At 48.8% G+C, this 15,486-nt stretch overlaps 1 protein-coding gene across 2 annotated transcripts in view; it reads left to right on the top strand.

Annotated features, from left to right (window-relative positions):
* The window catches only part of SUGT1 (SGT1 homolog, MIS12 kinetochore complex assembly cochaperone), a 54,357-nt gene that overhangs the window by 4,808 nt on the left and 34,063 nt on the right, over window positions 1-15,486 (top strand). For both annotated transcript variants that reach the window (XM_068166495.1, XM_068166494.1), the window contains exons 3-7: window positions 2,220-2,310; window positions 3,769-3,838; window positions 4,240-4,310; window positions 12,231-12,284; window positions 14,355-14,371. In XM_068166495.1, coding sequence (XP_068022596.1) covers window positions 2,220-2,310; window positions 3,769-3,838; window positions 4,240-4,310; window positions 12,231-12,284; window positions 14,355-14,371 — 303 coding nt within the window. The remainder of the gene's footprint in view (window positions 1-2,219; window positions 2,311-3,768; window positions 3,839-4,239; window positions 4,311-12,230; window positions 12,285-14,354; window positions 14,372-15,486) is intronic.

Genomic DNA, 15,486 nt, shown 5'->3' with positions numbered 1-15,486 from the left:
TTTAAAACTGAGGCAAGTCCTCCATCTCTTCCTTGTTCCCTGACTTGGTGGAATGTAGTTTGTCAGCTGTGCTGTACTTATGTTTATGCAGGTTTAAGTATTTTAGCTATGTTCATGCTTCCTAGATTCTGAGTGAAAGTCAACTTAGCAGAGTTACTGTTCTGCTGCTTTTGTGCCCTGCATAAGTTGGAACAATCTCTAATCACAGAATCACCAAGGTTGGAAGAGACCTCAAAGATTGAGTCCAACCTGTCACCACAGACCCCATGACTAGACCATGGCACCAAGTGCCACATCCAATCCCCTCTTGAACACCTCCAGGGATGGTGACTCCACCACCTCCCTGGGCAGCACATTCCAATGACTAATGACCCTCTCAGTGAAGAACTTTCTCCTCACCTCAAGCCTGAACTTCCTCAGGTGCAGCTTCAGACTGTGTCTTGTTCTGGTTGCTAGAGAGAAGAGACCAACCCCTTCCTGGCTACAACCACCTTTCAGGTAGTTGTAGAGAGCAATGAGGTCTCCCCTGAGCCTCCTCTTCTCCAGGCTAAACAACCCCAGCTCCCTCAGCCTCTCCTCACAGGGCTGTGCTCAAGGCCTCTCCCCAGCCTCATTGCCCTTCTCTGGACACGTTCAAGTGTCTCGATGTCTTTCCTAAACTGAGGGGCCGAGAACTGGACACAGGACTCAAGGTGTGGCCTAACCAATGCAGAGTCCAGGGGCACAATGACTTCCCTGCTCCTGCTGGCCACACTATTCCTATTGCAGGCCAGGATGCCATTGGGCTTCTTGGCCACCTGGGCACACTGCCGGCTCATGTTTAGGCTCCATAATATCATGTAAGGTGGTGTTTCATCATGTGTTGCAGTGCTTTGACTGTGTTATCCTCACACAAGTGTTTTACCATGCTGTATGCTGAATTCCAAAGCCCTGATACTGCAGTGCTTCCTCCAATCTGGCAGACCCGAATATTGTGGAAGGGTCTTAGGAATACAGAGGATCATCTGTGCGCTAGCCTTCGTGTCTAAGGCATTTGAAAGTCCTGTTTCTTTCTCAGTAAGAAACAGGCTTGGATGTGGTATGAGATTGAGGCATGAGATTGAACACATCCAAGTGCCAGGTTCTGCACATTGGCCACAACAACCCCATGCAGTGCTACAGGCTGGGGTCAGAGTGGCTGAAGAGCAGCCAGGCAGAGAGGGACCTGGGGGTACTGGTCGATGTTAGGGTGAACATAAGCCTGCAGTGTGCCCAGGTGGCCAAGAGGGCCAATGGCATCCTGGCCTGCATCAGGAAGAGTGTGGCCAGCAGGAGCAGGGAGGTCATTCTGCCCCTGTACACTGCACTGGTTAGGCCACACCTCGATTCCTGTGTCCAGTTCTGGGCCCCTCAGTTTAGGAAGGAGGTTGAGTTGCTGGAACATGTTGAGAGAAGGGCAACGAAGCTGGGGAGGGGTTTGGAGCACAAGCCCTATGAGGACAGGCTGAGGGAGCTGGGGTTGCTTTGCCAGGAGAAGAGGAGACTCAGGGGTGACCTTATTGCTCTCTACAACTACCTGAAGGGAGGTTGTAGCCAGGTGGGGGCTGGTCTCTTCTCCCAGGCTACCAGCACCAGAACAAGAGGACACAGTCTCAGGCTGCACCAGGGGAGATTTAGGCTGAATGTTAGGAAGAAGTTCTATACAGAGAGATTGACTGCCCGTTGGAATGGGCTGCCTGGGGAGGTGGTGGAGTCACCATCACTGGAGGTGTTCAGGAGGAGACTTGATAGGGTGCTTGGTTGCCATGGTTTAGTTGATTAGGTGGTGTTGGATGATAGGTTGGACGCAGTGATCTTGAAGGTCTCTTCCAACCTGGTTTATTATTATTCCATTCCATTCCCTTTTTCTTTTGTACTTCAGGCACTGATATTTAGAGAATCACAGACTCGCCACGGTTGGAAGAGACCTCAAAGATCATCAAGTCCAGCCTGTCACCACACACCTCATGACTAAGCCATGGCACCAAGTGCCACGTCCAATCCCCTCTTGAACACCTCCAGGGATGGGGACATTGAATATTTAAGCTTAGTGGAGGAGAACTGAGCAGCAGGTAGACAGCTGTACCAGTTAGGATGCTTTCTTCTGAAATGCCACTCAGTTGAGAGAGTTTGGTAGTGTTTTTTTATGAGGCCTTCCAAGGTGCCATTTACTTTATTATTTTTCTTGTGTGTCTTTCCAGGAACTGACAGCAGCATTGGAGAAGAATCCAGACGATGCTGAATATTACTGCCAACGAGCTTATGCTTACATTCTCCTACAGAAATATGCTGGTAACATCTTCAGACAGCATTGGGAATTCTCTCACAATTGTTCTGTAACATGTTCTTTACAGAAGCTGTATTCAATCTGAAGCCAAATACAGGAAACAGAGAAAGTACTCTCTGTGACTTAATATGCTGTTCTACAGTTAGTGTGTAATTTGGTAGTTTTCTTTGCTTTATTTCTGCAAAACCCTCCCAAGAAATGGGTACTCTGCAGTCCTAGTTTCCCACCTGATTTTTATCTTAGTAATACCTCAGCAGCTTACATAGAATTCTTAGTGAGCTTTTTAAGTTTCATGGTGTGTTTTCCACCCTTTCGTTTCTGTGGAGACTGCATTCTGTCGTGGTAGAAATGTGATAAGTGAATAACTTAAGATTTGATCTGATTTTAGTTTGCAGTAGAATATCCCAAACAATTAAATTCACACTTCAGGAGTCATGCTACATGTTAGGTAGAGCCCTGTATTGCAATACAATAGAATAGACTGAACCAGGTTGGATAAGACCATTGAGATCATCAAGTCCAACCTGTCACCCAACGCCATCTAATCAACTAAACCATGGCACCAAGTGCCCCCATACAGGCTGGGGTCAGAGTGGCTGGAGAGCGGCCAGGCAGAGAGGGACCTGGGGGTACTGGTCGATGATAGGCTGAACATGAGCCTGCAGTGTGCCCAGGCAGCCAAGAGGGCCAATGGGATCCTGGCCTGCATCAGGAAGAGTGTGGCCAGCAGGAGCAGGGAGGTCATTCTGCCCCTGTACACTGCACTGGTTAGGCCACACCTTGAGTACTGTGTCCAGTTCTGGGCCCCTCAGTTTAGGAAAGATGTTGAGTTGCTGGAACGAGTCCAGAGAAGGGCAACAAAGTTGGTGAGGGGTTTGGAACACAAGCCCTATGAGGAGAGACTGAGGGAGCTGGGGTTGCTTAGCCTGGAGAGGCTTCCTAACATCCAGCCTAAACCTCCCCTGGTGCAGCTTGAGACTGTGTCCTCTTGTTCTGGTGCTGGTTGCCTGGGAGAAGAGACCAACTCCCACCTGGCTACAACCTCCCTTAAGGTAGTTGTAGACAGCAATAAGGTCACCCCTGAGTCTCCTCTCCAGGCTAAGCAACCCCAGCTCCCTCAGTCTCTCCTCATAGGGCTTGTGTTCCAAACCCCTCAACAACTTTGTTGCCCTTCTCTGGACACACTCCAGCAATTCAACATCCTTCCTAAACTGAGGGGCCCAGAACTGGACACAGGACTCGAGGTGTGGCCTAACCAGTGCAGTGTACAGGGGCAGAATGACCTCCCTGCTCCTGCTGGCCACACTCTTCCTGATGCAGGCCAGGATGCCATTGGAGGCAGGGTTCTTGCATAGCATTTGGGGCTAGTACATGTTTAAAAAAATTAACTCCTGAAAGTCTTCAGAATTTGCTGATGTTCATAATGCTGTTTTATTCCTCACTTTCAAACTGATTTCCAACAGATGCAGTTGCAGATGCAAAGAAGTCCCTAGAACTCAATCCCAGTAATGCTGTTGCACTCCTTAGGAAAGGGTATGTATCACATACTGCGTTAGAAGAGTATTGTGATAAGCTGGGGGGCAGTACAAGTATTTGGATTCAGAGAATCAATAAGGTTGGAAAATGATGGCACTGTGCAAGTGTTCTGCAGCACTGTGAAGGAATACATTTCATGCCATACTGCTTGTAACCCATCCCTAATAGAGCTGTGTTTAGAAGAAGCAATTTGATTGGAAGAAGCAATTTGATTTGGGGTGATGGTCTTTAGCACCCTAACCATTCCAAAACCAAGCCTCTGAGGTGACTTAAGTCTTCACATCTGTAATTTTAACCAGTACAGTATGTGAACTAAGGATCTTTTGATCTTCAGAATATGGATTAGACTGAAAAGTAATGACTTACTCTTTCTGTGTGTTTTGGTTTGTTTCTGTCAGGTTAGGTGAATATCATATCAAAAACTATGCATCTGCTTTGGAGTCCTTCAGAGCGGGACAGAGATTGGACAGTAAGTATTGAAATTCCTTGTGTGCACAAGTACTTTTGGCTGACAAGAAAAAGCTGCTGAAGGTATCATAGTATCAGTCAGGGTTGGAAAGGGCCACAAGGATCATCTAGTTCCAACCCCCCTGCCATGGGCAGGGACACCCCACACTACATCAGCCTGGCCACAGCCTCATCCAGCCTGCTCTTAAACACCTCCAGGGACAGGGCCTCAACCACTTCCCTGGACAACCCATTCCAGGGCTTCACCACTCTCATGGTGAAGAACCTCCTCCTCACATCCAGCCTGAATCTCCCCACCTCCAGCTTCATTCCATTCCCCCTAGTCCTATCACTCCCTGACATCCTGAGAAGTCCCTCCCCAGCCTTCCTGTAGGCCCCCTTCAGATACTGGAAGGCCACAATGAGGTCACCTGGGAGCCTTCTCTTCTCCACACTGAACAGCCCCAACTCCTTCAGTCTGTCCTCACAGGAGAGGTGCTCCAGCCCTCTGATCATCCTCGTGGCCCTTCTCTGGACACCTTCCAGCACCTCCACATCCCTCTTGGAATAGGGGCTCCAGAACTGGAGGCAGTACTCCAGGTGGGGTCTCCCCAGAGCTGAGTAGAGGGGGAGAATCACCTCCCTTGACCTGCTGGCCACACTTCTCCTGATGCAGCCCAGGATCTGATTGGCTTTGCGGGCTGCAAGTGCACACTGAGAGCTCCTGTTGAGCTTCTCTCCTGAGGGCTGCTTTCCAGGCAGTCACTGCCCAGCCTGGATTTGTGCCTGGGGTTGCCTCCACCCAGATGCAGGACCTTGCACTTGCTCTTGTTGAACCTCATGAGATTGGCTCATGCCCACCTCTCCAGCCTGTCAAGGTCCCTCTGGATGGCCTCCCTTCCCTCCAGTGTGTCTGCTATTCTGTGCTATTCTACCTGTGAGGAGAGACCAGCACCAACCTCTCCACAAAATCCTTTCAGGTTGTTGTAGAGAGTAATGAGGTCTCCCCTCAGCCTCTTTTCCAAACTAAACAACCCCAGCTCCTTCAGTTGCTCTTCTTTGTTGCCCTCCTCTGCATTCACTCTGCACCTCTACAACCTTCTTTCACATAGTTGTGGAGAGCAATAAGGTCTGTTATCACCCTCCTGCAGACTAAACAATCCCAAGTCTCTCAGCCACTCCTCATTAGACTTGTTCTCTAGGCACAGAAAAGCTTCAAATGTGTGTTGGAGCTAAATGGGGTAGCACCTTCCTATGAAGGTATTATGGTTATAGTTTTCTGTGCTGGCCATGAATTATTTCTGGTGCCACCAGAGAAGGCTGAAATCACACAGCAGGGATACAGTAATCGCTCAGATAAAAGGGCTGCTTCATTACACAGTACCACAGTATCACAGTATAACTGAGGTTGGAAAGGACCTCGAGGATCATCGAGGTCAACACAGACCTCATGACTAGACCATGGCACCAAGTGCCACGTCTAATCCCCTCTTGAATATCTCCAGGGACAATGACTCCACCACCTCCCTGGGCAGCACATTCCAATGAGGAACGACTTGCTTGGTGAAGAACTTCCTCCTCACCTCGAGTCTAAACTTCCCCTGGTGCAGCTTGAGACTGTGTTCTCTTGTTCTGGTGCTACTTGCCTGGGAAGAGGATACCAACCCCTTCCTGGCTACAGCCACCCTTCAGGTAGTTGTAGAGGGCAATGAGGTCACCCCGAGCCTCCTCTTCTCCAGGCTAAATAATCCCAGCTCCCTCAGCCTCTCCTCATAGGGCTTGTGTTCAAGGCCTCTCCCCAGCCTTGTTGCCCTTCTCTGGACACCTTCAAGTGTCTCAATGTCCTTCTTAAACTGAGGGGCCCAGAACTGGACACAGGACTCAAGGTGTGGCCTAACCAATGCAGAGTCCTGGGGCACAATGACTTCCCTGCTCCTGCTGGCCACACTATTCCTGATGCAGGCCAGGATGCTATTGGCCCTCCTGGCCACCTGGGCACACTGCTGGCTCATATTCAGGCAGCTGTCAATCAGTACCCCCAGGTCCCTCTCTGTTTGGCAGCTCTCCAGCCACTCCGACCCCAGCCTGTAGCTCTGCATGGGGTTGTTGTGGCCAAAGTGCAGCACTCAGCACTTGCACTTGTTGAATGCCATCCCATTCAATTCTGCCCATCTGTCCAGTCTGTTGAGGTCCCTCTGCAGAGCCTTTCAACCCTCTGACTAACATCTGCTCCTAACTTGGTGTCCTCTGCAAACTTGCTGATGACTGACTCGACCCCCTCATCCAGATCACTGCTCCCCAAGCAGGAGGAGACAGGGGGGCATAGGGACTCCCATCCCCAGCAGCACCCATGGGGATAGTGACACTCGAGCACAGGACAGCATTCCAGCTAGTTGGATTGGTGATCTTAGAGGCGTGTTCCAACCAAAGCAATTCCATGATGAGGAGTGTTTTCCTGCTTCCTGGAGGTCCTGCAAATGAATGGTGGCATTCAGTGTCACACAAAACAGGCTCATTACACACATAGCTGCAGTTTCTTACTTCTTAAACCATTTGATTGATTGGTCTTTAGAAAGAACTTCAAACCTGTTGAGCATTCAAAATGGGTTTTTACCTTACAGCATGGTAGTGCTTGGAAGGGACCTCTGAAGATCATCTAGTCCAACTCCCATGCTAGAGCAGGATCATCTAGAATAAGTTGCAGAGGGACATACCCTGACAGGTTTTGAATGTCTCCAGAGATGGAGGTTCCAGCACCTTTCTGGGCAGCCTGTTGCAGTGTTCTGCTGCCCTCAAAGTGAAGAGTTTTCCCTTATGTTTACACATTACATATCACTTAATTCCAGAGGCATAGGGCCGGTTGGATGAGCCAGGGAATTATAGGCCTGTCAGCCTGACCTCAGTGCCAGGCAAGATCATGGAACAGGTCATCCTGAGAGCAATCACACAGCACTTACAGGATGGCCAAGGGATCAGGCCCAGCCAGCATGCATTTCAGAAGGGCAGGTCCTGCCTGACCAACCTGATCTCCTTCTATGATCAGGTGACTGCCTGGTGGATGTGGGGCAGGCTGTGGATGTAGTCTACCTGGATCTCAGCAAAGCCTTTGACACCGTCCCCCGCAGCAAACTCCTGGCCAAGCTGTCAGCCCCTGGCTTGGACGGGAGCACACTGAGCTGGGTTAAGAATTGGCTGGAGGGCCGAGCCCAGAGAGTGGTGGTGAATGGTGCCACATCCAGCTGGCAGCCAGGCACCAGTGGTGTGCCCCAGGGATCAGTGCTGGGCCCTGTGCTCTTTAACATCTTTATTGATGATCTGGATGAGGACATTGAGTCCATCATCAGTAAATTTGCTGACGACACCAAGCTGGGGGCAGGAGTTGATCTGCTGGAGGGTAGAGAGGCTCTGCAGAGGGACCTTGACAGGCTGGACAGATGGGCAGAGTCCAAGGGCAGGAGATTGAACACATCCAAGTGCCAGGTTCTGCACATTGGCCACAACAACCCCATGCAGTGCTACAGGCTGGGGTCAGAGTGGCTGGAGAGCAGCCAGGCAGAGAGGGACCTGGGGGTGCTGGCTGCTAGCAGGCTGAACATGAGCCTGCAGTGTGCCCAGGCAGCCAAGAGGGCCAATGGCATCCTGGCCTGCATCAGGAAGAGTGTGGCCAGCAGGAGCAGGGAAGTCATTCTGCCCCTGTACACTGCACTGGTTAGGCCACACCTCGAGTACTGTGTCCAGTTCTGGGCCCCTCAGTTTAGGAAGGAGGTTGACTTGCTGGAACGAGTCCAGAGAAGGGCAACAAAGTTGGTGAGGGGCTTGGAACACAAGCCCTATGAGGAGAGGCTGAGGGAGCTGGGGTTGCTTAGCCTGGAGAAGAGGAGACTCAGGGGTGACCTTATTGCTCTCTACAACTACCTGAAGGGAGGTTGTAGACAGGCAGAGGTTGGTCTCTTCTCCCAGGCAGCCAGTACCAGAACAAGAGGACACAGTCTCAGGCTGCGCCAGGGGAGGTTCAGGCTGGAGGTCAGGAGGAAGTTCTACACAGAGAGAGTGATTGCCCATTGGAATGGGCTGCCCGGGGAGGTGGTGGAGTCACCATCGCTGGAGGTGTTCAGGAGGAGACTTGACAGGGTACTTGGTTGCATGGTTGGGTGGTGTTGGATGATAGGTTGGACACCATGATCTTGAAGGTGTCTTCCAACCTGGTTTATTCTATTCTAATCGTAGTCAAAGGGTGACATAGAGAATTGCAGCAATTAATAGTTGTCACCTTAGCCAGCTCAAGAACAGGAGTTGAAATTCTTGCCCCACCCCAAGCAACCATCACTGATTTGAGGCTTTTTATGAGCAAGGATTTTGTAACCTTTCTATTTTGTCAAGTTGGAGTTGTTCAGAATACAGGCCACACAAAATCTCCTCAGACCTGAGGATCACCCTTGTTTATCCCACCTCCTGCTGCAGTTGTCGGCTGCAACTGCCCAGAGAGCTGCAGATATCTTTGCAGATAAGTCAGTGAATACCAGGATCCACTTAGCCAGTGTAGAATCCCTGAAATTCACCACAGCTTTTGCCCGTGTTAAATTGCTTGACCTCTATCTGTTTGAATTTAGCTTTCCATTGTTTTGCTGATTGCTTGGTTGAAGTGTTTCTGAAGCTTCCCAGTCCTTCCTGATTGCTCTCTCATCTGAAGACAGCTGCTGCTGTGCTTCCCGTATCTCATTACAAAGTTCTGTGACCTGCTGTGAAATGAGGAGTCTCTTAAAGGCCTTAAAAATAAACCCCCAACCCCCAGATTTTTAGTTTACTCTCTTCAATACATCACCAAATTTGCTGGCAAGTTTATGTCAGTAACAGAATTTGCCTTTGCAGTTCCAGCCAGTGTTTGATGCTTCCCAAATGAAAATAATTATGAGTGTAAGCATTAAGGCAAAACAATTAACTTCCAGTTAAATGCAGCTGGCAGGACATGAGCAAAGCACAGAGGGAAAATTTGCCACATACCACTAAGCAGGTGATAAAGAAAGAAGACTTTAGCTGTTGCTGTGGGGAAGTGAAGTGCTGTGATGGCAAATTCTTTGCTTGGCAAGGCTGGTTCCTTTGCCACGCAAGGGGGCAGAAGTGCCCCAGTACAGCTTCTGTGCCTTGCTGGGGGAAAGGTTGCTTTGTGTCTTAATCTGGAATGCTAACAGTGATGAGCTTCTACTTGTGCTGATAGGACTGAGAGGCCTAGGGTACCACAGCAAGCTTCCCATTACCCCCCTACAGGGATATCTAAATAGAACTTCATGTAATTCTGACTGGGCAGATGGGCAGAGTCCAACAGGATGGCATTCAACAAGTTCTAGTGCTGGGTGCTGTACTTTGGCCACAACAACCCCATGCAGAGCTACAGGCTGGGGTCAGAGTGGCTGGAAAGCAGCGAAACAGAAAGGGACCTGGGGGTACTGATTGACAGTCACCTAAACATGAGCCAGCAGTGTGCCCAGGTGGCCAAGAAGGCCAATGGCATCCTGGCCTGCATCAAGAATAGTGTGGCCAGCAGGAGCAGGGAAGTCATTGTGCCCCTGTACACTGCACTGGTTAGGCCACACCTTGAGTCCTGTGTCCAGTTCTGGGCCCCTCAGTTTAGGAAAGACATTGAGACAGTTGAACATGTCCAGAGAAGGGCAACAAAATTGGTGAGGGGTTTGGAACACAAGCCCTATGAGGAGAGGCTGAGGGAGCTGGGGTTGCTTAGCCTGGAGAAGAGGAGGCTCAGGGGAGACCTATTTGCTGCCTACAACTACCTGAAGGGAGGTTGTAGCCAGGTGAGGGTTGGTCTCTTCTCCCAGGCAACCAGCACCAGAACAAGAGGACACAGTCCCAAGCTGTGCCAGGGGAGGTTTAGGCTGGATGTTAGGTAGAAGTTCTTCATAGAGAGAGTGATTGGCTATTGGAATGTGCTGCCCAGGGAGGTGGTGGAGTTACCACCATTGGAGGTGTTCAGGAGGAGACTGGATGGGGTGCTTGGTGCCATGGGTTAGTTGATTAGATGGTGCTGGGTGATGGGTTGGAGTCAGTGATCTCGAAGGTCTTCTCCAATCTGGTTAATTCTGCTCTATTCTGCTCTATTCATTTTCTACCATTTGAGCTATTTTCCAGTGAATTAATTTCTATCTGGGGAGCTTGCTTCCTAGAATATCAAGGTCTTGCTAAACTCTTCTAATTCAGATGGTGGAACTGACACCTACTTCACACAGAATCACAGAATCACCAAGGTTGGAAGAGACCTCAAAGATCACCAAGTCCAACCTGTCACCACAGACCTCATGACTAAACCATGGCACCAAGTGCCACATCCAATCCCCTCTTGAACACCTCCAGGGATGGTGACTCCACCACCTCCCTGGGCAGCACATTCCAATGGCAAATGACTCTCTCAGTGAGGAACTTTCTCCTCACGTCAAATCTAACTTTCCCCTGGTACTGCTTGAGACTGTGTCCTCTATTTATTTCTAACATAGCTGAAACTTCAGATGTGTTTACTGTAACGTTTGTGTGAAACTACCAGGAGAAAATACTTGGTGTGTGTGAAAATCTGTGCAAATTTCAGTTGCCCTCAGAGCAGAGCATCTCCTCTGTTTTTCTGGAGAGGTAGTGTGTGACTGTTGGAAAAAAATACTGTTTAGAAGAATGTAAAACTATACTTCCTTTCCAAACAGTTACACAGGGGTTGAGCAGACTGGAAAGCAATAGTGTATTTGGGTCAGTTCAGACAAAAATACTGTGTCCTACAAATTAATTTGAATTTAATTAAATAAAACCCTGTTAAATAAGGCATTGTACAAAAATAATTACAGCTTACCTTCTTGCAGCTTGTCATTCTACTTAATAGCAGATAATACCTTTGTTTAGTAAATTGAATGGAATAGAATAGAATAAACCAGGTTGGAAGAGACCTTCACGATCATCGCGTCCAACTTATCAACCAATCCAACACCACCTAAACAACTAACCCATGGCGCCAAGCACCCCGTCAAATCTCCCGAGCACCGCCAACGATGGTGACTCCACCACCTCCATAGGCAGCCCATTCCAATGGGCAATCACTCTCTCTGTGTAGAATTTCTTCCTAACATCCTGCCTAAACCTCCCCTGGCACAGCTTGAGACTGTGTCCTCTTGTTCTGGTGCTGGTTGCCTGGGAGAAGAGACCAACCTCTGCCTGTCTACAACCTCCCTTAAGGTGGTTGTAGAGAACAAGAAGGTCACCCCTGAGTCTCCTCTTCTCCAGGCTAAGCAATCCCAGCTCCCTCAGCCTCTCCTCAGAGGGCTTGTGTTCCAACTTCGTTGCCCTTCTCTGAACACGCTCCAGCAACTCAACCTCCTTCCTAAACTGAGGGGCCCAGAACTGGTTGCAGGACTCGAGGTGTGGCCTAACCAGTGCAGTGTACAGGGGCAGAATGACCTCCCTGCTCCTCCTGGCCACACTGTTCCTGATGCAGGCCAGGATGCCATTGGCCTTCTTGGCCACCTGGGCACACTGCAGGCTCATGTTCAGCCTACCATCAACCAGTACCCCCAGGTCCCTCTCTGCCTGGTCATTCTCCAGCCACTCTGACCCCAGCCTGTAGCACTGCATGGGGTTGTTGTGGCCAGTGTGCAGAACCTGGCACTTGGATGTGTTCAATCTCCTGCCCTTGGACTCTGCCCATCTGTCCAGCCTGTCGAGGTCCCTCTGCAGAGCCTGCCTACCCTCCAGCAGATCAACTCCTGCCCCCAGCTTGGTGTCATCTGCAAATTTACTGATGATGGACTCAATGCCCTCATCAATAAAGATGTTAAAGAGCATGGGGCCCAGCATGTGCTGTGTGTCTGGGATGGATTTGGCAATTGGGAGGTGGTGTTCATGTTGTGTATGGAGTGCATGAAGTTTTAATGTTCCTGTGTTTGATCTCTTCTAGATGTAGATGATACCTTTAGTATTTGGATAAAAAGATGCGAAGATACACTAAATGGTAAGAAAAACCACATTTACTTGATAAAGGAATTTGATATGCTCCGTGCTCTGAAGCTATGTCATGTTTTTTAAATGATTTACAGCTTACCTCTTATTTAGAACAAGGGAAATTTATTTCCCCCCCAAACAATCCCACACTTTTTCCTGCCTCTTGTTTCTGTTGGTGTAGCTCCTGAACACTATGATACTTCAGATGCAGAGGGGCATGCAATTAGGCTTTTTAATGTAACCATTAGCTATGACAGGATAGTGTCCACTTAAGGTTCAGATGATCATAATTAATTTTCACTCATATTTGTACACAACTGTTAACTAATTTGGCTTGTGGACTACCAGCCAAATAGAGGAAAACCCTTCTGTGGTGTATAGGAATGACCACATTATTGTTATATGGTACATTTTTGTTTGCTAGGTTTGTTTTTATTTGAAGAAATCAGATCATAGTATCATAGTATCAGTCAGGGTTGGAAGGGACCACAAGGATCATCTAGTTCCAACCCCCCTGCCATGGGCAGGGACACCCCACAGTAGAGCATGCTGGCCTGCTCTTAAGCACCTCCAGGGACGGGGCCTCAACCACCTCCCTGGACAACCCATTCCAGGGCTTCACCACTCTCATGGGGAAGAACTTCCTCCTCACCTCCAGCCTGAATCTCCCCACCTCCAGCTTCATTCCATTCCCCCTAGTCCTATCACTACCTGAGATCCTGAGAAGTCCCTCACCACCCTTCTTGTAGGCCCCCTTCAGATACTGGATGGCCACAATTAGGTCACCTGGGAGCGTTCTCTTCTGCAGACTGAACAGCCCCAACTCCTTCAGTCTGTCCTCATAGCAGAGGTGCTCCAGCCCTTGCCTTTGTCTTGTTTGCACAAAGTTCTCTTTGGTGACATTTTTCATAGAATCAGTAAGGTTGGAAGAGACATCAGAGACCATCAAGTCCAACCTGTCACCCAACACCTCATGACTGCTAAACCATTGCACCGAGTGCCACGTCCAGTCCCCTCTTGAACACCTCCAGGGATGGTGACTCCACCACCTCCCTGGGCAGCACATTCCAATGGCTAACAACTCTCTCTGTGAGGAACGTTCTAGTTCTGGGCCCCTCAGTTTAGGAAAGATGTTGAGTTGCTGGAACGTGTTCAGAGAAGGGCAACAAAGCTGGGGAGTGGTTTGGAGCACAAGCCCTTTGAAGAGAGGCTGAGGGAGCTGGGGTTGTTTAGCCTGGAGAAGAGGAGGCTCAGGGGACACCTTCTAGCTGTCTACAACTACCTGAAGGGGGGAGTGGGTTGGTGTCTTCTCCCGGGCAGCCTGCACCAGAACAGGAAGACACAGTCTCAAGCTGCACCAAAGGAAGTTTAGGCTGGATGTTAGGAAGAAGTTCTTCGTAGAAAGAGTGATTGGCCATTGGAATATGCTGCCCAGGGAGGTGGTGGAGTCACCATCACTGGAGGTGTTTAGGAAGGAGCCTTGATGGGGTGCTTGGTGCCATGGTTTAGTTGATTAGATGCTGTTGGATGATAGGTTGGACTTGACGATCTCAAAGGTCTTTTCTAACCTGGTTAATTCTATTCTAGGAAAAAATATTTAGAGGAGGACATACTGAGCTGCAGTTTAGATCCCAGTATTACAGTATGCTTAAGATCATAGGAGTGACTTTCTGTGCCAAGTTTCTCTCTCATTCCCCAGCTGGGTTGCCTGAGGCACAGATTTGGTGAGAACTTTGTGCCGTTCCTATGGGTGGATGTTAAACCTGGTACAGACTTACAGGAAGTGACTTTTTTAAAGCTTTTGTTTGCCATAATGTTGCTTTTGTTAAGACCAGGTCTGTATAGGCAAGCAAGGGAAAGTAATGGAAAATGTGTTCCTGCTGTAAATACAAAGCATGTTCTGATTTCAGTTGTCTCTTTGCACAAGTTGCTGATTGATTAAAAGAAGCAGTATTGTAAAAGCAAAATAGTAGAGGTAGAACTGGCATGCCTGGGGTGTCTGAAGAAAGCTAGGAGTGGTGTATGCTTTGGAAGTTCAATATGTCTTTTCCTCAAAATGCCACTTTTTTTCTTTCTGCAGGGTCACAGACAGAAGTGGTAAGATGTTTTCCTTATTATGTTCACTATTTGTTTGTTTCTTAAGTGTCGAGGGTTGGAGGGGAAGGTCAGGCCTTCTCTCCCCCCCGTAAAGTGAAGGGAAAGAAAATGGAAAGGAATAAAACCACAGCCAGATTAGCAAAGGGATTGTGTGCTGTATTTACAAAGCAGTTTAGGAAATGCAGGTTTATATACAGAATTTACAGTATTTACAACATATACACAGAAGTATACAACAAAGTAACACAGGAATGAGATTCCCTTCCCCCGTATGGAGGAAGGGTTTCCCCCTGTACCCCCTTCTCTCCCCTTTTTCCCCAAAAGAGGGTTAGAAAGAGAAAAAGAGAAAATGTTAATTAAAGCAAAATATGGTGTCAAGGGTTGGAAGGGTAAGGCCAAAAAGCCTCCTCCCTCCCCCCTGCAAAGTAAAGGGAAAGGAAGTTGAAGGGAAAGGAAAAAAAACACTCACAGCTGAATTAGCAAAGCAGTGGGTGCTGTATATTTACAAAGCAATACAGGATATGCAGGGGAATATACAAATTTACAATATATACAGAAATATCCAACAAAGCACAGAAATGAGAGTTCCCCCCTCTGCTGAGGGGGTTCCCCACCTCTGCTCCCCCTTCTCTCCCCCTTTCCCCAGAGAGGGTTAGAAAGAGAGAAAAGAGAAAAAAAGTTAGAAGCAGTTATGTGTTAATTGGAAAGCAGTTAATACAGGCCTTGCAGCTTATCAGTTTCAAGGTCAAGCCTTGGCCGAAAGCCCAGAACGCTGTGAGCTGCAAAGCCACCGAAGGAGGGAAGACAGACTGACTGGAAGAGTGCAGGAATGCCCAGGATACCTTGCTGCACTCCCAGTTCAGAAGGTGCTTCCTCCCAATCTACCAATGAAATTAGTTTAGATCCGTCTTTTCGTTTACAAACATCCAACTACAATATTCCCTTTCTTAAGGGGACAGCCTCAAACGGTCACATATGGTTAGAGCAAATGTGTTAGCAGAGGCCTTATCTTTTTCCAAGGTCAGTCTGGCCGAAAGCCCAGAAGCTGTGAGCTGCAAAAGGAGAAAGTGCAAGACAAGACTGAGACTAGGCTCACTGGGAATCAAAGTTGCTTT

The sequence above is a fragment of the Melanerpes formicivorus genome, unplaced genomic scaffold, assembly GCF_026170545.1.
Source record: "Melanerpes formicivorus ecotype bairdi unplaced genomic scaffold, bMelFor1.0.p_v2 SCAF_101, whole genome shotgun sequence".
Classification (NCBI taxonomy): domain Eukaryota; kingdom Metazoa; phylum Chordata; class Aves; order Piciformes; family Picidae; genus Melanerpes; species Melanerpes formicivorus.
Note: the sequence above shows the minus strand (reverse complement) of the source record. Positions and strands in the feature narration are given on the sequence as shown.